Genomic DNA, 25,863 nt, shown 5'->3' with positions numbered 1-25,863 from the left:
CTTCCTCAGTCCAGGCAGAGGACCTGCTCCAGTTTTTAATTGGTTACAGACCACTTGGCTCCCATGTGGCCACAGGCACCGCTCCAAATCTCAGCACAGCCCCAAGGCAGCGCGCTGAGGCCCTCTCCCTTGCACGCAGACTGGCTCAGCTGCCCCCCTCCAATGCTATGGGTCCCCCAAAATTCAGCGCTGCCTTACCCAACTGGTGAGCATCTCCACCAACAAATGCTAGTCCAGTGCTTCGTTACCATCACCATTCAGTGCTTTTTCTTGATGGCTAAGGCAGCAACACTAGCCTGGAGTTTAGTGTTTTATTTGCACAACATGCACAAGTTCAGCCCCACTTCGTTTCAGTTTCTCTCGTAGGTCAGAGTCCTGCAGCACCGTTGCTCATCCACGTTGAGAAATAACCACAGGGCCACAGCAGTATTTAGCTTCCAAGGAAGCTGTGGACAAACAGGAGACTACATTCCAGCTAGAACCTTGTCAGTGTCAAGCGCAAGGGGAACGTGGTGTCTCTTACACACAGCTCTTCATCCAGCCTGATGTGACATTTGTGTTTTTCACAGAAGAGCCACGCTGTTGACGCATCTTTGCTTCGTGAAGCATCAGAAGCCCCAGGTCATTCCTGCAGAGCCTGTTGCTCTGCCAATATTTATGCAGCTCTGTGTTACAGTTAGCACCTACCTTTACAAAAAAAAATAAGGGGCAATTTTCCAACCCTTCCTCCAACCTGACACAATTCTTTCCCAATCCTGCTTCTGCCTTCCCAAGCACACAAAGTTGCTCCCAGCATGATGCTATCGGAAGCACGGGGGCTCACTCCCCCTTCTACCCTCTCTGACACCAGTGTGAGCTCCAAATTGGACTTGATGTGAGACTAAACCCCCTGGATCCTCAAATTAATTACACTTCACTTAGTGGGATAATCACTGAATACAAGGCAATTTTTTCAAGGCATTTTTTCTCTTAACCAGCACAGGCTGGACGTTGCCTTTCACCTACTACATTTGTCCCAAGGATTAGATGAGAAGTCTAAGGCATAGTTGCCCAAACTCCTCCATTTTTATTTTTGGCTACTTAGAGGCACTATTTGGCAAGAGGTGGGAAAGGAGCAACATGCCACATTCCCTTGGTGTCCTCAAGGGATGCTGCTGAGGCTCCAAGACTGTATCAGTGAACCCTCCTGCACCAGAGCACGTTTCCTACGGGCACGCACCCTGCAGCACCCAGCACTGCACCACGCCAGGGCACCTGCGGCTCTGACACAGCCCATCTCCTTTAGCAAAGAGAAGTACCGTGAACACAAGGCGTTTCTGCCTCTCAACAGCATCTCTAAATATCTTTAACTATCACAAATACAAATAAATGATGATAAATATTGTTATCTTAAGTGATGAACGCTGTTCACACCAACATGCTTGACTTTGCAGGCCGAGAGCGCTCACAGGGAACAGCAGCAGCTCAGCAGAGGGTCAGTCCTGCTGCCAAGGTGCTGTGACCCCTCTGCTTGATTTTGCGGGCAACTCCACAACATTTAGGGATGCAGCTGGACTCACAGGGTGTCTGAGCTCTCAACTAATTCACATTTTAGTTGTGAAAAGCCTTTACTGCAGATTTGCTGCTAAAAAGTTGCAAGTGCATCCCAGCAGGGGAGACCTTGCCCCGTTCTCCCTCCCTGTCTTGGCAGTGAAATCTGTTCTTTCACATTTACTAGTTCTGGTATGTGATGCAAATCAAACCCAACAGAAAACTAGTTTTTCCTTGCTCATTCCTGTGTTTTCCCCCTCTCCTCTTCCTTCTCCCTGAACACCTTTTCCTCATTCTCTCTCCTTCATAAACCAGCAGAAAGCCAGGTCCGCTAAGGCATTTACTGCCTTGGTAGAAAACCTGCTCATCTACGTTAGCAGAAAAATCTCGCCACCTCTCTTTGCAAATCAAAAAGGAGAACTAAGTGAAATCCTACAGGGAGGCTCTGGCTACCTCAGCATAACAAAGTTCAGCTTAAGCTGCTTGTTTCATTTGCTGCATTACCTGGTTTTAATCCAATTTGGTTCGGGGGAACATAAAATAGCCGCTTTTCTGCCCTCCAGGAAGCAGCCAGCACAGCCAGAGCCAAGTGACCCACTGGCAGGTCCTGCCTTGCACACCAAGCTGTGCTCATGTCTTTGCTCAAACATTTTTAGCACTACCTTTTGTGATCTGCAACATTTTTGATTAGGTTTGTTGCAGTCTCACCCCCGAGTCATTACAAACCCTGCCAGCCCCCAAGACCTCCACAGGGAGCAGTGAGGGTTGCCCAGGCTGGATTGTGTTTGGCCCCTGGGTTTCCTGCCAAGCTGCCACTGCAGCCAGTGATGGCCAAAACGGTGCTGTTCCTCAGGCCTGCTTTTGTAAGAATTAAAATTAGGAAAGGTGTTCCCTCACAACAGGCTGGAAAAAAAATATTTAAAAATGCCTGTGCACATCTAAGAGCAAGACCCTGTCTGCAGGAGCCACAGCACTGCCCAGCTTTACCTATCACCTCACATCAGATTTACTACAGGAACTGCCAAGGGGCCGCCCTGCTCCACGATAACAAAATCTTCCCAGAGACAGAGGCAGAAATAGCCACATCATGGCTTATTGCCTAAAACACCAGCGAAACAGCTCAGCCTCTAACAACAGCTACCCTGCACAGTGCAGAGACATGGATTTTAATTCCTTCCATCCCAGAATCTGCCCTTTTGACTCCAGGCAGAGATGAGCAAATATTTCATTAACACATTTGACCTTTTATCAGCCCTTGATGCTGATGGCTTTCTGCACACAATGTAGGTGCTCTTTCCCAGAGCCTGTACCAAACCTGTGACTAGGACAGTATGACAAGGTTCTTCACATTTCAAATCTTTGAAAATTTTCTTAAAATCTGACTTTGAAAACAAAGAATATGCAAGTATCATCTTCCATTATTATTTTAATAGCATTTAACTTTGTACCTCTATTCCTGTAGGGTGGTATAAAGTAGAAAACAAGTGCTACCTAGGAAACAAAAAGCTAAGGGGTCTTAATCCCTTCTCCTGTGTTTAAAGCTTTCCAAATTTCTTGTGGGGAATAAAGAGTTGGAGTTGACTGAGCATAAACGATGCCCCAAAATGGCGAGAACAAGCAGCTCATTGCACTGAGTTGGCAGAGAAGAGCCTGCTCCTTCTGGTTTTAGCTGGTGTTACCAGAGACTTTCTCACAGTGTTATGCTTTGTTCCTGATCATTGCTGAAATGCCAAAAAGTCTCACACCAGTGAGTTTATTCCCAGTTAAAAGGATGTCCCAGGTGCATGGCCTGATCATACTCAGCCCTGTCCTTTCCTCTCACCTGGTCAGAGCAGCGTGGCTCAGTGAGGACCCGCTCACTAAAAGCCTCCACTATTTTAGTCTGAAGCTCAGCATGACTTGGAAGTACTACAAAGCATGACAAACCTTACCTGCATACGTGCATGCCTGCTTATGTTCAGAAGACATGCAGTGTACACTGCTGAGATGTATTTTTAAAGAACAGCAGCAACAGTTATATTTGGTAACTATAAACGCTTTATTTTTTACAGTATATAAAAATATAGCAACAAAATACTATACAGAAATATAGAAACTTAAGAAGAGATCTTCGCAATCTCATTTAAGAGGTAAAACAAACATGATCATACTGTGCAAGCCCCAGACTTCAGAAAATAAAATTGTTCTGGCAGTTTAAGAGGTGGCACTCTGAATCCCTACAAGACAGAAGTTGCGTTCCACAGCCAGAGGTGAGCCGAGGGATGCTTTTCCAGCCCAGGGAACTGATCTTGCAGCTTCCAACATCCTTGCAAGTTTGCTTTCATTAAACATAAAATGAAATCGAAGTCCTGTTTAATGATCTGACCTGGAGATAAACGTTCTCGCACCCCTTAGCATTTTTATGGTAAGGGTGCTCAGCGCCCACCAGGCCAGCGCACATCCCCCGAGCTGTGATCCCACCCCAGGGGCTCAGACTGACATACACCAGCAAGCCTGCAGCATGCTTCCACACAAATACAACTGGAAGTGAGCCGTGACTGGCCGGTGAGCTGGCAACTATGACTCAAGGAAGGCAAAAGGTCAGTGAAAGCACGCTGATGAAATCCCCGAGCTTCCATCAGCTCCTCAAAGGTGTTGGGGGGAAACAAAACCAAAACAAAACCCCAACCCACAAAAGCAGCCAGTGTTCTTTACCAAGGTACTGGCTGTTTCAGTCCATTGCTGTCTTTAAAGGACACCATGGATTGCAGCAGCAAAAAGGACAAGAATCATCTCCACCCTCTTTACCTGTACTTCTCCAGTACTAGAGTTTCATTTTCCACAACCAACTGTCCAAGTTTGCTTGTGGGTAAAGCAGGGAAGGGAGAACGGGAAGGAAATGGGGACAGAGAATTAAGGAATTACAGTGCAAAGTATATGCTCGTGGAAAAAAATATAAAAGTTCTCTGTAGATTTTCCAAGCCTGTTCTCTCCATGGCCACAAAACAGGGTTTGTTCTCATCAGGGAATAACTGCCAACTGACCTTAGACCTTCCAAAGAACACAGGAGTATGTTCCCTAAAGCAGTGAACTTGCTTTTAGACTGAGTATCAACCATGCCAGCATTGCCACCTTTTCATCATCCACCAATCACAGCAGGACTCCAGGAGAAAGTGCAGTGGGAGTCTTAGGTCTTCAAGTTCCTCTAATTTTGTTGATTCATAGAAGAGATTTGCAAGTCCCGGTGCTGTATTCACACTGGAAAAAAAAGTGCAGCAACACATGCTGGAGACAGTCCAAGAATTATTGCTGTGCTGAGGCAGCTTGTGGAGTTTGACTGAAGAAAACTGACCAAAGAAGAAATAAAGGGCAGACCTAATAAAGGAAGATGGAGAAAGAAGGGAATTGCTCCAGGCACCAGCACATCCCAGCTCCGGATAGTTCCAGGAAGGTGCTGGAGTGGTTCCCACCTCCTGGGAGCAGCATGTGCAAGACAGCAGAGCCTGGGACTGAGCAGTTGTACAGGGTTAATCAGCAGCATCTTTGGAAAGTCTCTCTGTGGCAGGCACAGGGACCACTCTTCACTGCCACTTGTAGATCTTCACCATCTTCTCCGTCAGAGTCGCCAGGAGGTGGGTTTGGTTCACTTCTAAAGGGCAGATATCCAGCACAGGCAGGTCGGCCTGCAGCTTCTGCAGCAAGGAGCCACTTCCAGCATCCCAGAGCTGTGGGACAGACAAGGTCACAGACTGCAGGTTTCTCCCCTCCCATCCAAACCAGCTTCCTCTCTCTAGAGAAAAGACCTTCTTCGAGTTACTTACAGGACCCTTTCTCTGCTTTCCCATCCCGCCTGGGTGGTCTTTGACTCACAGCATGATGTCACCCCAACTGCCCTCTTCTCAGACCCTGACTCATGAGCTCTCACACAGCCTCTTGTCCATCCTCTGCATCTGAGCTGCTTTTTCATATAAAGGGCAACCCTTCTGCTCATCTTCCTTGTAATTCCTAAAGAGCCTGTGTCCATCCCGTACAGCATGTATCATCATCAGCTCTCCCAGCCAGCCTGTTGCACCACGTGCAGTGCCCAGTTGTGCCAGTGTGCTCAACTGCATTCCTCTGGTGGACAACAGGATTGCTGCCCATGTTCCTGCCAATGGACGTGGACCACAGGCCTTGACTAATATTGAGTGTCTATCAAAGTTACATCTGCTCTAGCAAGTACAATGGGCCAACCTGCACAGGGTAATGTGCGTTACAAGACAATTCCCAGCAAAACACACTGATGCTGTGACTGATAAGGTTTCTAGCTGAAGAATTACAACAAAACCCTCCACCACACAGAAAGGAATGAGAGATACCAGGGCAGAGTTGGATGCCTCATCACCAGCACACACAAAGACACTGCCATCGTCCTCCGGGCTCTGAAAAATGGCATTCTTGGTCAGCAACTTGCAGGTGGGCCCAGCACTGAAGGTCTGAACCGGGTTAGAAGAACACACCACATCTTCAGAGGCCTCTGTCAGTGGGCTGCAAGTCAGTTCCATCATCACACAACGCACACACGGATTATTTTTACCTGCATGGCAGAAAATAAAAAAGGTAACCTTTGGAAAATTTAATCACAAACAAGTTTTGACTGTAGGAACACAAGCAACATCACCCTGCAGCTGTCTCCTTTTGCCCTCACCCAACTCTTATCCGCGCGCAGATGCTGCTCTGGCTAGGGCAAGTACTACATTTTTGCTGTGCCCTCAGCACCAAAGCTGCTGTTGAACTCAACAAACAGGCGGCCAGAGTGGCACCAAAAAGCACATTGCAGATGCATGCTGTTACATACTAGGCCTGTATGTTGCAAGGCAGTGCCGAGTGTTGATCTCTGTCTGAATGTCAATGCATCCTCCAGGTTCCAGTGGCAGGTGATGAGGCCGGTAGGAGTTGCCAGCTTTCTGTTCCCAAAAGCAGGCGCCTTCTAAGGTCCCAGCTAATATTCCACCATAGGGCAGTGACGCTGAAGCCATCCGGGGCAGATAGGACAGCGACACCATGGGGCACCTGGAAGAATGATTGGCAGGAGTCAGCACAGGCATTCTGCCTCACCACTTCTGAGCTGCAGTCTCTCCAGCGACATCGCAAAGAGAGGGGCTAAGCAGCCTACAAAATGGTCCTTCAAGCAAGGAACCTCAATGGGTTTGTCAAAAATAAATGAAATTCAACTGAGCTTCTGTTTTAAAGGAGCAACAGACAGCACAGATCAGATGTGTATAAATCAGCATTTGATTCCCTGAGTAAGAGAGGTGCCAGCATTGCACACCTCTTTGTAATTTGTCCTTTAAATACTAAACCCAACTCCACTAGTGGTGGTCCATTTCTGCTCACTGTGTGCCTTAAAAAGGCGCAGGGGCCAAGCACTCATACTAAGTTACACATATACCATGCAGACATGAGAGACTTCTCATATCTGTGCTACATTTGAATTTTTGAAGAACAGATTCACATAAAACAATTTCAACTACTACAATTGCTGTGTGATTTATGGAAGAAGCTACGTTTAGCTTAATGTACATTAGTGAAGTTGAGAGGAATGAAAAAATCCTTATGCCATACCTGGACTTCTGAGGGACTAGTTCTTGGACGTGAGAGTTCGTGTCTCTCAAATCGTATATCATGATAGAGCCATTGACCAATCCAGCATAGATGTAGTTTGTATCGTCAAGACACCAACAGCAGCTCCAGACAGGACGGCCAGCATTGTACGTCTGCACCACAGTATTTGTTGCTAAGCTGCAGAAGAAAAGCAAAGTGTTGGCCCATTGTACAAGCATCTACTGGTGAGAACACAGCATAATTAAGGTAAGCAGATATAGCTTTTTAAAGTCTTTAAACAGAAGCATCTCTCTAGACTGAATTTTGAATTAATTCCTCCTTTACTCCAGACACGAATTTGGAAAATCTAGACAGAATAATCACTTGGATATTGTCAAGTGCTTTATAGTTCTTCCAGGCCAATGCTTCCTTTTCCAGATCGATCTTTGGAGACCGGGAAAGGAAATCTCAGAGCAGGGGCTCAGCTGCCTTACTGGAAAGAGAAAGCTAAGTTACTTTTCCAGAAACAATTAGGAGAAGTGACTCTGGTGTAATCTTGTAATATCGCATATTCCCGAGATCACAGGGTTCACCTCTCCAGATTACATCTCTCATTATTTATTTACCTCTTTTTATATGAGAGGAACAGTGCTTACACCTCAAAAGAATCCAGTTTAAGCAAGAGTGAGACAGTGACTGGGGTAAAGACAGTTAAAAGCATATTTGTAGTGTTAATTCTTTAGAAGCTCAATTTCTGTAAGGAAGAATAGAGTAGTACCGAGAGAGGTGCAACCCAAACCAGCAGGCTCACCTGGTGAGTTTGAGAGTGTTGTCCAGAGCAGCAGAGAGCAGCAAGCCATCTGCTCGGCTGCCAAAAGCCAGTCCCCGAATCTGTTTGCTATGGATGGGGATGTACTGACTGCTCTTCAGGTTGGCCACGCTCATCATCTTAACACCACAACCTGTCACAGGAGGAGGATAAAGCAGGTTATCATGAAACACCATACACACAGAACTAGCAGTTTTATGCCAGAGCTACAGTGTCTGTACTGAAGCCTGTGGTGGGATGCACACATAAAAGTTATGTCCAGTTCTGGGTAAGAACAGCCACAAAACATTCTTTAGTTCAAATGGCAACAGGGCTGAATCCCTAAGGATCCCAGCCAGCAAGAGAAAATTCAATATCGGTGTTACAATTCTTGTTACAAAGGCCTACTGCTCTTTAGCCACTTTCTTCAAAGACATTCTTGCCTAGATAAAAACACACACAGTAGGATTACATGGCTATTTAAGAGAACAAGTGTCACTGCAAAGAACGCTTACAGGTGAACTTGACCTGTGTGCTACAAGTCACCACAAAGCCTCTATTCAGAGATACATTCCCCAGCTCCACAAGCCAGAAAAATAAGGTCATTTGCATGCAGAAAACAATTTTGTTATGCCCAGACAAGGCATATTAATCTCCAAACCATTAACCAAATAAAGTTTCATCATTCACAAAGCATTGAAGTACTCTGCAAATAAACTCTCTCAGATTTCTGATGCTACATCTGTTTCAGTGAAAAAGTAAGTTGGTGCTGGTCCAGATGTCAGGTCACTTGTGCCTGACAGTAAGTGAGACAGAAAAAAGGCTGCCCAGGACTTCTTGGGGAAACAGTGCTCCTGTCATTCATATTAGAAGGTATTTGCCCTCCCCACTTCCTCCTTTTAAGAGTACTGACAATTCAGCTGCGTGTGGATCAATCCACCTCCAATTTGGAGAGCCATATTTCTCACTCAAGCACTGGAAGCTTCACCATGTGCCCTAGTGCACTGGCCCCGTGTTCTTTCAGAAGAATCACCTTTTTGCACAGGGTCATCTTCACTGAGGAATACCAGAAACACCTTTTACATTCTTGTGGATGGGGCAGTTCGCAACAGAAGAGCCAGAGACTCTCTGCTAGGACTCTGCCCTAGAAGCGATGGGGGAAAACAAGCTACTTCCCTAGCCAGAAGTTCCCAATGCAGGGGCCAGATGAACCAGAGGGAGTTTTAGGAGTATTCCTAGTTTACAGGGTACATGCAGAAGCAAGAAAAGGAGGAAGCCAAGTAGAAAACATATTTAACTTCCACCTATGAACTCCCAAATCTTGACTTGCTTAATTACCAGGAATAAAAGTAGATTGTGGAGAAGGCTGTGATACCACGAGACAACTCAGTGAGTCACAGTATGCCATTACTCTGCAGTTCCCAGTCGGAGACACTACAAAAACCTTCTCCAAGTGGTACTTGCGTTGGCTTTGGCTGGAGGGGAGGCTGCCTGGGGGACAGGTGCGAGAGCTGCCAGGTTGCTGAGAAGCACTTGTGTTGTGCTGGGCCACCAGATCCTTCAGCTCCTGCAAAGAAAAAGACCCAACAGAGCTTTAATATGTCACTGGCGATGTAACCTTCTGTGCCATCTGTTCCAGATGCTTCAATTGTACTTGCTCTTACATAAAAAGAGAAAATATGGTCCCATTTCCATACTGTTCCTGAAATGCTGAATTTCCAAGTCCACCGATTATGACAGCGAGCAACAAAAGCATTCAAAAGGCTATGCAAGTTCTGGCAGAATGTACTCAAAGTCTGTTATTGTATGTATTAGACCCTGTGAATGAGAGGGCTCTTGGGCAACACAAAAAAGCCAATAACAATTATTACCAGATCAATGCTGTTTAGAAGAGAATGAACTGCCAAGTATTACATGCAGCTAAACCACAAGAGACAGTCAATTAGAACCATTTTCCAGAATTTCCAGAATACCCCATAAAAAAAATAAAAGCCCAAGTTTCAACACAAAGGGTGTTGCAGGAAACAAGTCAGTCTATTTAATGAAGATGACCCTGTTCTTGTAAACCCTGAGCAGCAAATTCCAGGAACAAGACAACTCTCAAGAGCTCCAGCCCTGTTTACTACCACCGCCTCCCCCCACCTCAACTGATGAATGTTCAAGGATGCTCAGCAGAGACACAGCCAAGGACAGCTTCCATCAGCAACAAAGCATTCCTAAAATTCCCCTTTCCGCAGAGATCATCAAGGGTGAGGTGGGCATGCGAGTACTGGCATTGGCATATTGTGACTCAACTAAAAATGCCCCTCAAAACAGCATGTTGACCAACTTGTTGTAATCCAAGGGCAAAACTGGACAGTACAGAACCCCAGGGATATGAGGGGATGTAATAAAGAAAATTGCTACTTGCTTTCTGTTGTCTGAGCAACATGGATTATGCTTCAAATACTATGTAATTTTTAAACATTTAAGGTCCACAAGAGTGATGTGAATATATTAGTAGACTGCAAGCTAGCTTCAATATTGAACCAGCCACTACCACTTCACTCATATCTAAGCAAAAGCAGCAGTTCTCAAAGAGGCAAGATCAAAGATCAAGCTCCACATTAATAGTTATCAGTAAGACCTATAACATTTGGAAACCGCTCAAGAGGAGAGCCATTCTGTTATTTTACAGAGGTCTGATCTGCTTTGCATCAAGCTCATTGCAAATTCCCCAAGGGAACAAAAGTCAAAGCTGAAGACTCAAGATGATCCCATTAGAGCAAGCAAAGACAAAACAACTCAGGGAGGAAAAAGGGGTAGGGGGTGTGCCAGGACACTTACAATGTAGCTTCAGGCTTAGAGTAAGCAGTCAGTGAAATCACAGGTAACTTGGAAGAAAATGTATTTTAATAAAAGATTTAATAAACTCATTATTTCTAAAAGGCAGAAGGTTACCACCACCACTGGGGATCAAAAACCAAAATTATTTGTTGCTCTGGGGAGTTTACAAAGCTCTCCTCATCACCTGCACTCCACATTCAACTTTTACACAACTTATTAAAAAAGGAAACCAGGCAATTAAAACCACAAGGACTATTACTACAATGCTTACACTTAAACACAATGGACAAACCCAGCAGAATCAGCAAGTCTTACTGGAGACGTGCTACCAAGGTGATTAAAAATGTTGCACTGCAGAACGAATTCCACTAATTGCACTCCAAAGAACATTCTTCTGGTAATGCAGGCCTGCACCTTCCTTTGAGATGCTCTGCAGAGTTTTCCTGATGCCTGGTGTTGACTCAGGGCCTCGAGGGCACACTCATCTCTCTGCATACACTACGGCCACCTCCTGGATTTCAGCTTGAATGAACACAGGTTGGGGAAAGAGAAGGATATACAGAAGTCTTCCTGAGGTGCATGCATGAGAAATCAAAGGAGGAGAGGTGCATGAATAAGAAAGCAAAGCAACCAGCTACAGGAAATTCAGAATAGCTTTCTTTTGAGTATTAGGTTACAGTCTTAATAGCTAATATGAGGTTTTAAAGACAAATGAGGTTATCAGATGACTGTCACTCTCTGGCTGCGCTCCTGCAGACTCTTGCACAACACAGCCCCAGCCCTGCAGTTAACGGAGATCAACACAGGACTGTGCAACCTGGAGCTGTGGTGCAGCACTGCAGGCTTTCCACCTTCCTTTGACTGAATTGGAACCTGCAGCAAAGGGCCACAGAGCATTTTTAATTGGCCTCACTGTAAGTAACAGCTGAATGAAATACAGTTTGTACTTACTCCTTATGGATCTTCCCCAGAAACCAACTGGAGGTGAACACAAAGATCACAAAGATGTCAGATTTTCATGCAATAAAATCATTAGCCTAAAATTTTTCTAAAGTTGTTAGGTTCAAAAATTTTTACTGGTATTTTGCCATCCAATTCTTCTTGGATGCTCTGAAAAACCCTATCTTAAAAAAGCTTTTTCAATACCTCGAGCAATATAAACTGACCTCCGCAAGGCTCACCATTACACTTGCTTTCCCCTGCACAGCAGCATGCAACCTCCTGTCATTTCCCTGCCAGTCCTCCCTTTCCTGCTCCATATGCCAACAGAGCTACTGTTTCCCACTGGCAAAAATGAATCTCCTACCCCAGCCGATGAGTGATATTAATGCCAGAAGCCAGAGGTGATTTGCTTATTGTTAGCAAACTTCTATCGAAGATTTTGCCAGATTCAGAAGGAGTACAACAGTAGCTCACATCCGATTCCCAAGTTCTTTGTGCTCACAAACGAAAAACTTCATGCAAAAGCAAGGCTTTGGTATCCTTGCTTCCAAAGTGCAAGTCTGAACCTGCCCGGCAGTGCGCAGCATATAGCCTGGCACAGCACACACTGCAGGTTTACATATAGAAAAGCTGTTGAGAGTTTTCTTCCAGAGTTTTAGTGAGCTACCCTCTCTCCCTCAATTTCACATTCCTTTCCTCGTATATTTTCATTTAGCTACACATTTAAAAACCATCCCTTTTCCAGCCTCAAACATCTTAAATACTCCAACAAAGTACAATGGACAAGATTGTTAATGCACAAGAGCACAGAAAAATGCATACAAACTTAAAAAAAGGTCACAACTAGTGACATGACTGCTGATGAGGAACAGCTCTCAAGCTCATTTGCAACAAAAAAGGGTTCACACAATGACTTTTGGGAGAAAATGGATAGCATTTGCTTTCTGTAAAGCTTCAGACACCAAGCTTTGCATGCAAACAACGAACATCATAACTATTCCCATAAAGTTCTATGCAGCTGAACTGTGCCACATTGAATGTCCCTCGGGGTGTACGGACATTTCACACATTTCACTTGTAGTCCCACAGCACTTTGTTTTCTACATTGACTTACAGCTTTGTAAGCCGGTTAAACATGTTTTATTGTGCCATGAGTACCACTGATTGCTGAAAGGACCAGGGCAACAGGCTCAAGATACAACAAGGCAAATTCAGATTAAATATTAAGAAAAAAAATTCTCATTGAGGATGGTCAGACGATGGGATGGGTCCAGAGAGGCTGCATCATCTGCTTGCATACACTCAAAACCTGGTGTGACAGTGCCCTGAACAGCCCAACCCAATGCTGAAGTTACCCAAGTAAGGTCCCTTCCAACCTAAATGATTCTATGCAAGTAGTTTCTTTACTGTTACCACTCGTAAGATAAGGAAATAGTTAGACATATATACTCAAAATATAATCAAACAACTTCAGGGACTTATTCCAGACTTCCTGCTGATTTTCTGCTCCCCAGCAAATTGCTTTATTTCAGTTTATTCTTAGTACAAACAAGCACTTTAAAATTGCTTCCAGCATTCACATTAACCACTATGGGACAGTGATGAATGCAGTATAAATGCTGAAACGGAGCTTAAAGAACACAGGGCACTTAATCTTTATAACATGCAACTTCAATTCAGTTAGACTGGATCCTTTATCATTTAACACCAAAAGAAGTGCAGGAAGATATTATGGACCTGCAGTTTTATCTTATTCATGTTTTCTTTAAGCTAAAGTTTAAAGCAGACCAATTATCTTATTAGCTCTGATGAGCATAGAGTTTCGCGCAGGAACCAAGGCAAGCAATTTATAAAGCCTTATCTTACATCACACAGGAAGACTTCAGTAAAGAGGATGTTGCTTAACATACAGACATGAATAGCCAAGGCTATTAAAAAAATAATCCAGAAGTAGAGAAATGCATAAAATTGAGTTACTAGACAGTGAGAGATTAGATGTCATCTACTTCATACAACAAAAAAGTAGCAAACTGGCTATGAAACAAGCTCTTACAAAAGCTAGCACTGGTGGAACATGCCAGATAATTCACAGTTGGAAACACTAGTAGAGTCGACAATCTATAGGAATTCTGCAAAAGCAGCTGTGATGGGTTACAAAATATCACAGTATTGCATAAGCCAGAAAGGAAGCAGTTGTTCAGCAACCAGTCATTTATATTCTGTACTTTGTATTGTAAGGGGCCAGAGGTGCCTCTTAGCAGCTGTTAGCCCATGTGTGTAGACAACCTAATGACAGGCCAGGCCTCATGGTACCAGAAGGTGCTTAAGGACAATGTTGCCTGACCTTCATCAAAATATTAGGGTTTTTTGTTTTGTTTTTATTTTGCAAATAGCCATACCTCTTCACAAACTACTTCTCAAAAGCTCTTGACTAACTAGTGATAATAGGTCTCATTACAGGTTTACTATAGAGACTTTCAAAGCTTGTTTTGTTGCAGTTAGGAGAAAGAGGAGCAGAAAATGTTTGCTGCTGTATTACAAGGCCTTATCAGACACCACAGAACTTGCAGAGGAACCTGCAACATCGGTAGCCAAAAAACACTACTGCTAAGCTGTACTTGCAACTTCGACTAAACCTTAGAAGCATCAAAAAAAGTCAGTGTTGTCATATACAGGAATATGCCAGCCTGAGATGTTTGGGTTACTCTTGATGACCCACCAATTGAGTTTACTATATCTTGCTGCTTATTAAAACTGGAAGCCTATCTTCTCTAAGAGAACAGGTTGAAAAGAGGTGGAAAATAAAGAGAATCCTCTGTGTATTAGTAGCATGAGACTCACCTGAACTTGCTTGCGGAGTTTGCTGCATTCGTCTGTCAAAACCTGCAGCTGGAGACGGCTCTGTGCAGATTCCAGCTCTGCCTGTCTCCGCAACATTTTCTCCTTTTCTAAAGAGCTGGAGGAATGAGAGAAAAGTAAATCTTAGGACTATGTATTAGCTAAGAGGCTTCTCTGGGCTGCCTGCTCCTATCCCCATGCTTCATCCCAACACTGGTCCTGTTCAGGTAAATGCAAAAGTAACAGAAAATCTGGTACCACACTTGTCCAGTACATTTACCTCAGGATGTTCCTGGTTATGCAATTGTACTGAATGACTCACTCGAGTATTGTTCCATAGAAACAACAGCCTTTCTCCTCACCCTCTCCAAATGTGCTAATCTAGTAGAGGACAGTGAAAGAGAAATCAGGTTCTTTTCCTACAGAAACAGTTTAGTAAATTCTATACCATCCACGTTCATATAATATACCTTGTCAGTAATACAGCAAGTCATAACACAACAATATCTTCAAGCTTGTTCCTACTACCAGTAACTAATTTTGTATTTCAGGAAAATATAGCTGTATCAGACAGAGTCTCTGTGGATGCCATACTTACCACCCCACCTTGAGCCTAAAGGTGGATACACACAATTTAGCAGCAGCAATTTTGATAATATACTTCAATACTTCTCTCTTTCATATATGCTTTACATATGAAGGAATAGTTAAAGAGGGGAAAGAAACAACAGTATTCTTTAAAATTATCAGCACATTTGGTCTATGATGTCGACCAGTGCATTCTGCACTTCAAAAGCTACAATATTGCATTATTTCAGTAGTTCAGGTGCAGGGAGATCTAGCTTGTCTAAGTACCTTCTTAATATGAAGACCTATCCTCACATGTTCACCAAGCACAAAATTCTGTCATTTCCCTATAGCTTGTTCATGCAATTTTTTTATTTTTCTGCAGAAGAAACAGGTGAAATGCTGTATTTAACAGTTGCAAACACATTCTTTACACAAGTACCCAGAGCCTGAAGGCTGGCTTTTTTGGTTGTGAAAAACAAACGCCATGATCTTATACCTAATTCAAGGCTATGTGCAAATAATATTGATGTATACATCAGTGTTGACATTTGTCCTCCACTTGTGGCTGCGTGCCACAAAGCAGCCGCTGCCAGCAGCTCCACCGGACTGACAAGCAGTCACTGCTGTCTGCCTCGCAACGAGAACAGGAGGCAGAGGAGGTGCAGGGCAAGCGGGGAAAGGCTGCAGCAAGATTCTAAGACAAGCAGCAGTTGGACAACTACCCCTCCATGAGAGATAACAAGGTTTAAACACCCAAATACCTTCTATGCTTTTGAAAAACAAACTAACTTATTTATTGTTTGTTTTATATTATCAATCCAGTAAAAGAAGCACGGCCCTTCTAAAGGTACGGTTTGAACACCATTCAGCAGTGGCAATCTGGACAGAAGATTTTTCTCTTCATGAGTTACTCCTCATTTCAAATTAATAATTACCCAGACAGCAAGGTTTCTCTTGAAAGACTGCATTAAAAGAACAGCAGCATATTTAGAGATACATGAAGAAGACCCCAATTAAATTCTATTCACTACAAGATTCAGGAATCTGCAGCCTTTTCATTTCAGAATAGTATCTTTGACAGCATCTTACTGAAAAGAAATTAGTCCCCATTTTCATACCTGCTTTTCCTTTGTTCAATAAAAAGTCTACATTTAAGTTGGAGAGGGAAGTAGAGTCATAGTAATGCTTGCTGACCTTTTGTAAGTACAGCTACATGAAGAGTTTGACAAAGCAAGATGGAAAGTGATTCATATGAGAGATTACTGTGTTTAATGCACGCAGAAAAGATGACAGAAAAGGTCAGCTATTCACCTCCCTTGCATTTCTAACCATGCCTTGCTTTCTTATCTAATGATGAATTAGCAATATACAGCTTTCTGGCAACAACTCTGCATGTTCTCATGTGATGAGATTTCAGGATACAGCCCAAGACAGCTTTTGCTATTTCAGTGCTGCAAAGACAAATTCAAGAATTGTGTTTCAAAATAAAAATTCTCCTTCCAGGTAAGCCACATGCAAAGCCTTGGGTTTTTAAGCCAGCCATACCCACAGTAATCCCCAAGAGAATACACAAATTGCTTTAGAGAATACGGGAAATGAAAGCAAGAAGATGAAGCCCGACTGCAGCTTTCAGTAGCACACAGTCAGCAAGGGTGTATCTTTACATGGAGACTCAGTACCTTTTCATGCGCTCCTGTTCACTGGTATCCAGCGCTTTCAAAGTGCGAGCATACAGGATCACAATATCAGAACGTTTTGCTTTCTTGTTGCACTGAAATAAAAGACAAGTTCAGTTCATTTACAAGAATTCAACTATCAAAATTACGCATCCCTACAAGTTGCTAGGTATTATTTTGAAAAACCCTTATCACTTTGAAGGGTGGAGTTGTCTGCTTGAGAACAAATCTACAATGCCACAAATCTAACACAGCGTATTTGCAAGACAGTCCCTCATATGGACACCAGAACTCTAGTCATGACTACAACAGTTTAGGTTGTGCGTCCTATTGCACCGTTAATAATGCATCTCCTTGCTTTCCACTAAATTTCTTCTGCAACAGCACCAGTGACACAGCATAGTCAGGATATAGTTTTTTATATATATATTTTTATATGTATATAAAATATATATATATAGTTATATATATATATAACTAAGTTCCAGGGACAAAAAAAAAAAAAAAAAAAAAAAAAATCAGACAAAGGGGTGAAAAAAATAAGGGGTGAAAAAAATATCTAAAACAAAACACTGGCCCAACTTCTGCTTTGCAAACATCCAGACTGGATGCTTTGAGAATCCCTGAGTATACTCACAATTCTGTTATTTACATACTATATTCCTTTGATCAAATCTTATAGGCCCAAATCCATAAAAGCATTACAGTGTCAGTATGAAACACTGACATCACACTGATTCCAGTGATACACAGGGAGTCAGATATTTCAATAATCTTGTGCATCTAGCTGTGACCATTTAGTACTTTAGAATCACCTTAAATAGAAGGGATAACACCTTCCTGAGTTGGGACTTGGAAGAAATTATGGCACCTGCAAGCTGTTTTGCAAATGCATTTTGGTCAGAAAGGAGGTGGTGAATACTCAGATCAAGTCACCTCCGCTGAATATTAAATTATTATATACGCTTAAAAATCAGACTTTTCTATTATTTAGTAGCATGAAGATATCACAGACAACAGTTTCAGATCAGACAACCCCCTTCCATTTGTAAAGAACTGCCTTGCAGAGCAGTAAATGGCTAAGACATCTTTCCTGGCAGCCAGCAGCCATCACTGGCAGGATCAGGAATGCTGCAATTTCACAGTAACTTGCACTCAAGCCACTTAGTATACAGAGCACCACACACAGCTACCCTGTGCTATTCAATCAGAGAATGCCCATTCGCAAAGGATAGCAACTGAAAATGAAGGGAAGGTGATTTAGCTGCAAGGTTCTCTCCAGAACAAGGAGTTCTCCCAGGAATTTTCAGTAATTACAGCACTAGAAGAAAAACCAGGCGCAAGCAGCCCTTATGAGTTGGTAGGGTTCAAGAAGAGAGCAGTCAAATTTCCAGAGAGCAAAGATGCTGGGAAGGTCTCTGAGAATTCTGTCTGGGCCTGAAGTGCATGAAGAAAAGCTCACACAAACTTAACAGGGATAGGAGAAATAAGGTTTGGGCCTTTGCCATGGTAACAGTGATTCTTTATGTTTAATTGCAGCGCACATCAATAGGAAGTTTATTGTTGAGAGGACAGAATGCCGCACAAAGTCAAGCAGGACTATGGAGGCTCTCAAAATGACAAAGCCAAAGAAATCCTGGGCTTCCAGGCACTGACCCAGAAAGCAGCAGAACTGAATCCTATTTACAAGGTACCCATTGACCTATTTTTTGTCAACATTCCTTTCTGGAGAAAAGAAATAAGGAATGGAAGCACATCACAGAGAAGCACAGACCTAATCAAAAGAGATCAGTATTAGCCATGGAAAGAAAACTGAAAGGAGCACCTTAAAAAGCAGATCTACCCCTTGCAAACGGACATTAAAGGATGCAACTTGTTTCTTGGTTTACTCTGCAAGCTTCCTAAACAACATGCTTAAAGGCTGCAAAAGCAGACACAGTTCAAAACAGAAGATTAACTGACCAAAAACAGTTCTCAAACAGATTTATTGTCTAATAACATGTTCTTTATGCTTAGTTAATTGCTTCTAGGAATCTGTCTGCCATGCCACACTCCAGGACCACAGTGCAGTGTTCTTAAACCATTTACAGGTTTAGCGTTGGAACTCAAACTTCTGAGTCTACTGCTCAGAAATGCTCTACTTTGGGGAGAAAACCCAAGTCAGAATTCTCCCTTTAAAGCAGTGCTAGCTGTTCCTGGCCTAGTTATATCAAAATAATGGTGAATTTTGTTATCTCTGACAGCAGGCAAAGGTGAATTCTTCACACAACGAGTAGTTGTAACAGCTAATGGCGATTGTGACCACATCTGCAGCAGAAGCTACCTGATAGCAAGTCCCCTCCCGTGCACAGAAATGTCCATTTTACCTGGGGGCACTTCCCTGCCTGTCCCTTGAGCCACCTTTCAATGCACGTGTAACCAAACAGGTGTCCACATCGCAATGCTGAGAGACGATGGTCCCCGGCATTGGTCCACTGCTCAAAGCAGATGGTGCAGGTATCCCCTTCCTCCTCATCCAGCAGAGCAACAGGAACTGATGTCTCTGGGTTCCTTAGTGGAGTTCTCTGGAATTAAAATTAAAAAATACAAAAACACACACAACTTTTTTAGAGAAATGCAGCACTGACCATATTTAATCTCTCTCCAAAAGCATTTAGGCCACTTTACCTTCTTTTGCTGGACTTTAGCCTCCTCTTCTTCCTGACTGCCATGTTCTGCAGAAGCTGGAGGTGGCTCCGCTTGAATCTGACTGGAAACTAAAGAGAACATTGCTTAAATTAACTGACACATAATGTGGGAAAAGGAGTTCTCCTTGACTTGGTCTGAAATCACTGGGGCAAAAGGTGAGCAGTGCAAACACGGCACAGGTTACATACAAAGCTTCAGGTCATTGTCCTCGACACTGAAGGTCAGGTAGTCTGTGTGCAAGTCCTTCTGTTCACCAACCATAGTGCTGAAGAACTTTATGCCTTCTTTCATAGAAAGCAGTAGAATTTAAGCATATTCCATGAAAAAGGAGAGGTTTTTAAAGAAAGCAATTATTATCAGGATTTTCTGACCTGTTGGAAACAAATATATCTGCATACAGGTCTAGAGTTAGACCGATTAAAAGACAGAACCCTGCATCGTTATGCCTGAAGACAGACACTAATATGCACAAGTTATTTTGCCAAGGGATCTAAGCATGCATATTTCATGTGCCAAGAAAGTGTTTACCGTATGCTATCTGTCCGTTCACCCTGACTTAAGCAGTTTTCCAGCTGGTAGTTATCCAAAGTATCAGTTCTGCTGGGCCATATGTTTTTGTGGTGGGCCTTTGTTAGCCCTTCTGTCAAAGCATGAGCACACAGAAATGCTATGTTTGGATTACCACCACTAGCATACTAAAAAGAAAAAAAAAAAAAAGAGCAGAAATCACTGCCTCCCCCATCTCCTGACAAAACAAAAGAGTTATTAGTCACATTTAGTATTCGAAGCAGATATTCTCAGTGCAGAAGAGAGGTATCAGCTAACCCTGGCTAATGTTAATAACATTTTCAGCCTCTGTGGCCCTGGGATGAACAGAAACTAGTGGCTTATATAAGTAAAAAAAAAGACAAGGGAATTCCAGAAAACCCTACAGAGAGCATATGTTCACACAGTATTAGACAGCACTTAACAGCTTGAGCTCCTGTCACGTGTAAGACTAGCTCAGAGCAAGCAGAATGAACCTGTTCAAAAGATATCTCATAGATGTACCCTCAAAAAAAGGTGTCAAGGTGTGTCGGCCAATCAAAAACAAAACTAAGTACAGAGAGTGAAGCATAAGGATATTCCTTAGAGGCTGAAGTAAAATAAAATAATTTTTCTTTTAAAATTCTGTTCTTGTATTCTCTGGGCATCAGTAACCTTGACTAGGAGGTTAACTATTTGTCACTCTTACATAAACTGGGTACGTTCATCACAAACAATGTCACTGAAGTGCGTGACAGCCTGTGAACATGAGTCTGGATAAAATAAATAGAAAGTAAATAAAAACTCTAAACTGAAGCAGACTGAAATCCCAAATAATATAAAAATACTGAATCAGATCCTTCTCTGAAAACCAAAAGTACTGCTGATCTTCAGAGATGTGACTTGATGTCTTCAGTGATATTTCTTGATAATATATAACAGAAGAAGCATTCTAAGCACTAATCTCTAAACTTGAAGTTATTCTGACCATTTCCAGAATTACTTATAAGCAGCAGCCTGCACATAGCAAAAATATTGTATTTAACATTACAGTACAAATCACCCATTGCTGTTACTGCTCTTCGGAACCGCTTGCCAGAAAGCCTTGTGGTAGCAACCTGCTCCTGTCAGCTGTGGGCATAACAATCTCTTAGCACCGTCTGTTGTGAAGCTGGAAAGGATTTCCCCACTGAGTTTTGAAGGGGCAATATAAGTTTCTGAATTAAGGCTCTACAAAGCTCAAACACAGCACAAACCTCCTGAACTAGCTGCTGGAGGTGTCTCCTGGGATGACGGTAGCAGTGGTGCCGTAGCCTCTACCGCTGCCTCCTCCTCCTCCTCAGCAGAGGAGCTGCTGTCAGAGTCGCTCACTTCTATTGTTTCATCTGAGCTGTGTTCCTGGTTATCCCTTGCACTATGTGAGGGCTCCAGACGCGGAACTGGTGCAGCAGCTGGCTCTCGGCTCCTGCTGACTTGAAAGTAACTGTCCAATGCTGCCCTGAGCCCAGAAAAGCAAGAAATAAAAGCCAGTTATTTCAATTAAGCTGTTTCTCTAAGCTTGTTTTCAGTAAAATTCATGCAGTAGGAAGGTAACAAAGTTAAAGACAGACTGTCTCTGGTAGAAGGGCAATCCCAAACCTGCTCACTTCATGAACAATCAGCAGTATCATACAGCAACCATTTATCTTGCTCAGCACAAAGAAAACCTCCTTCTCGTTATAAAAATGATATTGAGGGGTTTGGAGATCAGAAAAGCAAAGACTTGTTGCTCACTAATAGCTACCTATGGAACTCCTAACCAATACCTCCAACCCTAACTCAGACCTGGTTCCCAAAACCACTGGTGATATTAGAAGCCCAAGGCTTGTATCAGTCTCACTCCATTCACTACTTTGTGCCTAGTTTTTCTACTTTCCCTCTTCTTCTCTACTGGAATTTCATCCCTAGATAGAAACATCCTCCCCTCTTCCCCCATCAGTTCAGGTATCATCTCAATTATCCTTCATATTCAAAAGAGAAGTTTTTGGGGTTGCCTTCTAGCCCTAAGGACTACAGTGACCTTCACATGCAATCCAAGGGCAAACAGTACAGTTACGTTTAATCATCTGGGAGGAAAGGAGTTCTTGGTCTTGCTGAATTTAAAGGCAATGCTCCAGTTAATTAAAATTTCACCCTTGGCATTTACAAAAGCTACAGAGATGAGAAAAAAAAAACAAACCAACCAGAAATGGGGATTTCTTTCTGTCTGGAGAGCATTCCCATTCATCACCCTTTAAATCCATCACAAATTGTATTAAACACAGAACTTTTATTTTCTTTGCCTGAAGGTAACAATCCTCCCTCCTACAGAAAAATATTAAGTTTTATGTTTGTGAAAGTTTCTGCAGCAATTGTCACCAGAAAACTTAATCAGGCAGTCCCAAAAAAATCAAAGGTGAAAAGCAAAACAGAGCACAAGCTCCACTGAGCTAAATGCTGGCTGGAACTGCCCAGAGTCAGCGCTGCTGCAGGGAGCATCAACGGGAACCTGGCAGAGCAGAGGGAACAGTGTGAGCAGCAGCTCTGCAGGCAAGGTGGAAAGCACAGAAGGGCTCAGAAGTCAACACAGCCACTGCCAACATAAAAAACAGAGGGATTCACTCCACAAGGGCAAAGATCCTGCCAGAAGAGCTCAGAAAGCGCTGTGCTGTTATTGAACTTAAAAGGTTATGTGACCTGCCCAGAATTTGGCCACAACCACACACAGGGACTGAGCTGGGCACTGTAAACCAGGCAGTTTTAAACCAATGCCAGGCTTGATAAGAACACAGTTCAGAGCCAATTTCCTTTCTGATTTACCTGGCACTGATTGTCCTCTGGGAGCCACCAATTCTCTGTTGCGTACGAGCTCGACGTACTCGTGGACGCTGCGTGGCCTGTGGCAATGGTTGATGTGGATCAAACGCCCCTTGTAGCCTTTGCAGCCCATTGAGAACCGAGGCAGGACCTGACTGCAGGCCAGGTTCAGCAGCTGCTTCCCTTGTTGCACCAGCGTTTGGTGTGACAACAGCATCATCAGCAGGAAGAACTGTAATGCTGCCTCCTCCTTCACTGAGCACTGGAGCAGCATGAACAGAGAGCTCTGTGGGAAGCGTCCCAAGGTTCTCTACAGAGTAACCAGCCACTGGTTGGAGATCAATTTCCATCTCTTCTTGAGCCATTTCTGCAAAGAGATGAAAATAAATACAAGTTTTCTTCAAGTCTGCATTCTTCTTCTAGTCTGAAAGTGGCAAGAATCAGGTGCAGCAGTCAGCGACTACAAAAGCCTTTAGAATTCAGACTTGAGATAAAATTGTCCTTTTGCAGCAGAGCTAAACCCTCTCAAGTCAATACAAGTATGTGAGCTGGCACAGCAGGCAGCAGCCTCCCAGAGTCCTTGGCTCCAAGTCTTTGTTTCACCAGCAGCGAGCACCAAAGGCACATTGCAAAAATCCCTGTAAGCAACCCTTCACACAAATATAGAAAGTTAAGAGATTTCTTGCTGCCATCATTAACTTGCCAGTAAACTCATGTGGATCTTGGAGAACAAGAGTCTGGAAATATTTGAGAGATTCTCCACGGTGAGCAGCACTTCACAAACACCCACAAATCCAGCCAGAAACAAACTCAACAAAGCAGCACTTTGTTGCATTGCTCTCAGAAGGTAGGTTTATTTTCAAGTTTATTCAAATCAAATTCCATTACGGTAACAGATCACTCCAACCCTTACCCACCACTCAACAGGCCTTGCAGGTACTTCATATTCACCAACACCACGCAAATCCAGGAGTATCACAGAATGTTATGTGTAGCAAGTTATCTACAGCAGCAGCTTCTGTGGATCCATATTCAGCCCAAGACTAGATAAACATGAAACTGGCAGTAAAACCTCACAGGCATTATTTAAGGATGGTTGCCCTGCAAACATATTAGGTTAATGATTTCATGTTACCTCCTAAACAGAAGTACTGCCTTAGGTTTGTAAGAAAAACACAGGAGGCAACAGTCTGTGCAATCGTAATTATTACACAGCTGTCAGCCACCCAATTAGAGCACTTTAGTCACCCTATTCTACAGGTAGTCCAACACAAAAACGTTCAAAAGGATGTCATGAACGGAATAAATAAGTGTACCCTCCCATAAAAAAACATCCTTCTTTTGCAGGGTGGTGTGGTTTAAAATCTGCAAGCTGCTGAAGGTCATTTACGTTCTCAAAAAACAGGCAATCATAAACCTGAAAGACTTTGGGAATTATAGACCTTTAGCATTACTTATGAGCAAAAAGCACACACCAAAGCTTACTAAACTAGGCGCTGTGCAAACAGAGCAGAGGCTGCCTTTAGGACAAAGGCTAACTAGAAAGTGTACACAAGAATTACTAGAGGGGAATATACAAATGCTCAAATATTTTTATAGACCTTTTCAGAAATTCTAACTCATGCAACATCTTATAATTCTGCTCCTAATTACCAACTCAGCCCCTGTTAGGCCAAAAATAGGTTTTAAATGCCACCTCCCACTAGAACAGTTGTACAGTCAAGACATAATAATATTCAGTGATCAATTACTACTTCTGTAGTGCTAAACTCACGTTCACAATTAAATTGCCACCTATAACAGACCCTTTATCTTCTTCATAAAGTAATTGTGAAACTTCATAAAACAGTCACTATTGGACATTAACTAAACCTGCACATTTGTTGATTAAAACAAATATGTTAATACTAGCATTTTCACCATTAAATCGTGGAGTCTTCCTGCAAGGGGCAAAGGGCAGCAGCTGTCCCCCGCAGTCACTGGAGGAGCCCACAGATGGAAGGTCTCCATAAATAAGCGTCTTGGGCTCAGAAGAGAGAAACCAGAGCGCTGCCCCAGGACAGGGCTGCACAGAAGCCTCGGCAGCACTAAGCAGAAGCTGAATGATGAAGCACAAGCCTCCCCTTGCGGAGCGTCTCCCACCCGCTGCCCAGGCACCCCGGGCCCTGCATCTGCACGAGTTGTTACACTGCACCCGCTTTAGCAGAGTTAACAAAACAAACGAAACACCACCTAAAATTACGCACGCGTGCTCCACAAGCATGCGTTTATTTCTAGCTTTTTACAGAGCTCGCTTATTTTAACCGAGAACCGGCCACACACACGGCGCGGTACGGGGGGGATTTCTCCTCTGACAGCTGCGGGCACCCCAGGCCCTCGGGGCGCCACCCCCGGCCCCCCGGGAGCGCCTCGCAGCCCTCAGGCAAGGCCCGCCATCGCAGAGTCCTCCCTGTCCCCGCAGGGCCGGGCCGCGGCAGGACCGCACACCCCCCACCAGCGGCGGAGGCTCGGCCGGGCCGCGGCAGGACCGCACACCCCCCACCAGCGGCGGAGGCTCGGCCGGGCCCACGGAGCTCGGGTAACCAACCCAGTCCGGGTGGAACCGACCCCGCCGCCCCCCGCTCACCTGCCTGCGGGCCCAACCGCCCCGCTCGAGCTCCGCGCCGCCCCGCCCCCGCCGCCCTACTGGCCAGTCACGACCTGTGCCCCCGGTTCTATTGGACGAGCCGGAGCCAGGCCCGCCTTCTCATTGGCCAAACACGCCGTCCGTCTGTCCGAGGGAACAGAGGGTGAAGGGGCAAAGGGAGGGGAGGTAGAGTCTGCTCTGATTGGCTAGAGCGCGATAGGGAGCGCCCGCTTGATTGGGCGGCGAGACTCCCAGGGCAAGCAGGGAGCGGGGCAAACGTCGGGGAGCGCGTTTCCATTGGAGGAGCCGCCGCTGCGGCGAAATGCGCGGGAACACGAGACGATTCAAATAGGGGTGGAGGTGGGCGGGGCGTTGCCATGGCGACGGGGTCCGCTTCGCCATGAGGGAGCGGGGCTGAGCAGGAGCTGCGGCTGTCG

The 25,863-nt window shown here is 44.1% G+C and overlaps 1 protein-coding gene across 2 annotated transcripts; it reads right to left on the bottom strand.

The window, feature by feature from the left end:
- Window positions 1-3,549: 3,549 nt before the first annotated feature.
- Window positions 3,550-25,858, bottom strand: RFWD3 (ring finger and WD repeat domain 3). Of its 2 annotated transcripts, none has more exons than XM_065028946.1 (13): window positions 25,427-25,858; window positions 22,804-23,167; window positions 21,222-21,463; window positions 19,420-19,508; window positions 19,119-19,316; window positions 16,756-16,847; window positions 14,510-14,624; window positions 9,239-9,467; window positions 7,904-8,054; window positions 7,114-7,290; window positions 6,347-6,561; window positions 5,868-6,085; window positions 3,550-5,234 (listed from the first exon to the last, which is right to left on the bottom strand). In XM_065028946.1, exons 2-13 carry the CDS (start codon window positions 23,163-23,165, stop codon window positions 5,091-5,093), a joined length of 2,232 nt encoding a protein of 743 aa, XP_064885018.1. In that variant the 5' UTR covers window positions 23,166-23,167; window positions 25,427-25,858; the 3' UTR covers window positions 3,550-5,090. The 2 variants fall into 2 exon arrangements, with proteins under 2 accessions (XP_064885018.1, XP_021146402.2); XM_021290727.2 differs by lacking the exon at window positions 25,427-25,858 and adding an exon at window positions 24,721-25,409.
- Window positions 25,859-25,863: the final 5 nt, after the last annotated feature.

Source organism: Columba livia, chromosome 13 (assembly GCF_036013475.1).
Source record: "Columba livia isolate bColLiv1 breed racing homer chromosome 13, bColLiv1.pat.W.v2, whole genome shotgun sequence".
Taxonomy (NCBI): domain Eukaryota; kingdom Metazoa; phylum Chordata; class Aves; order Columbiformes; family Columbidae; genus Columba; species Columba livia.
The sequence above is the reverse complement of the archived record's forward strand: the minus strand, read 5'-3'. Positions and strand labels throughout refer to the sequence as shown.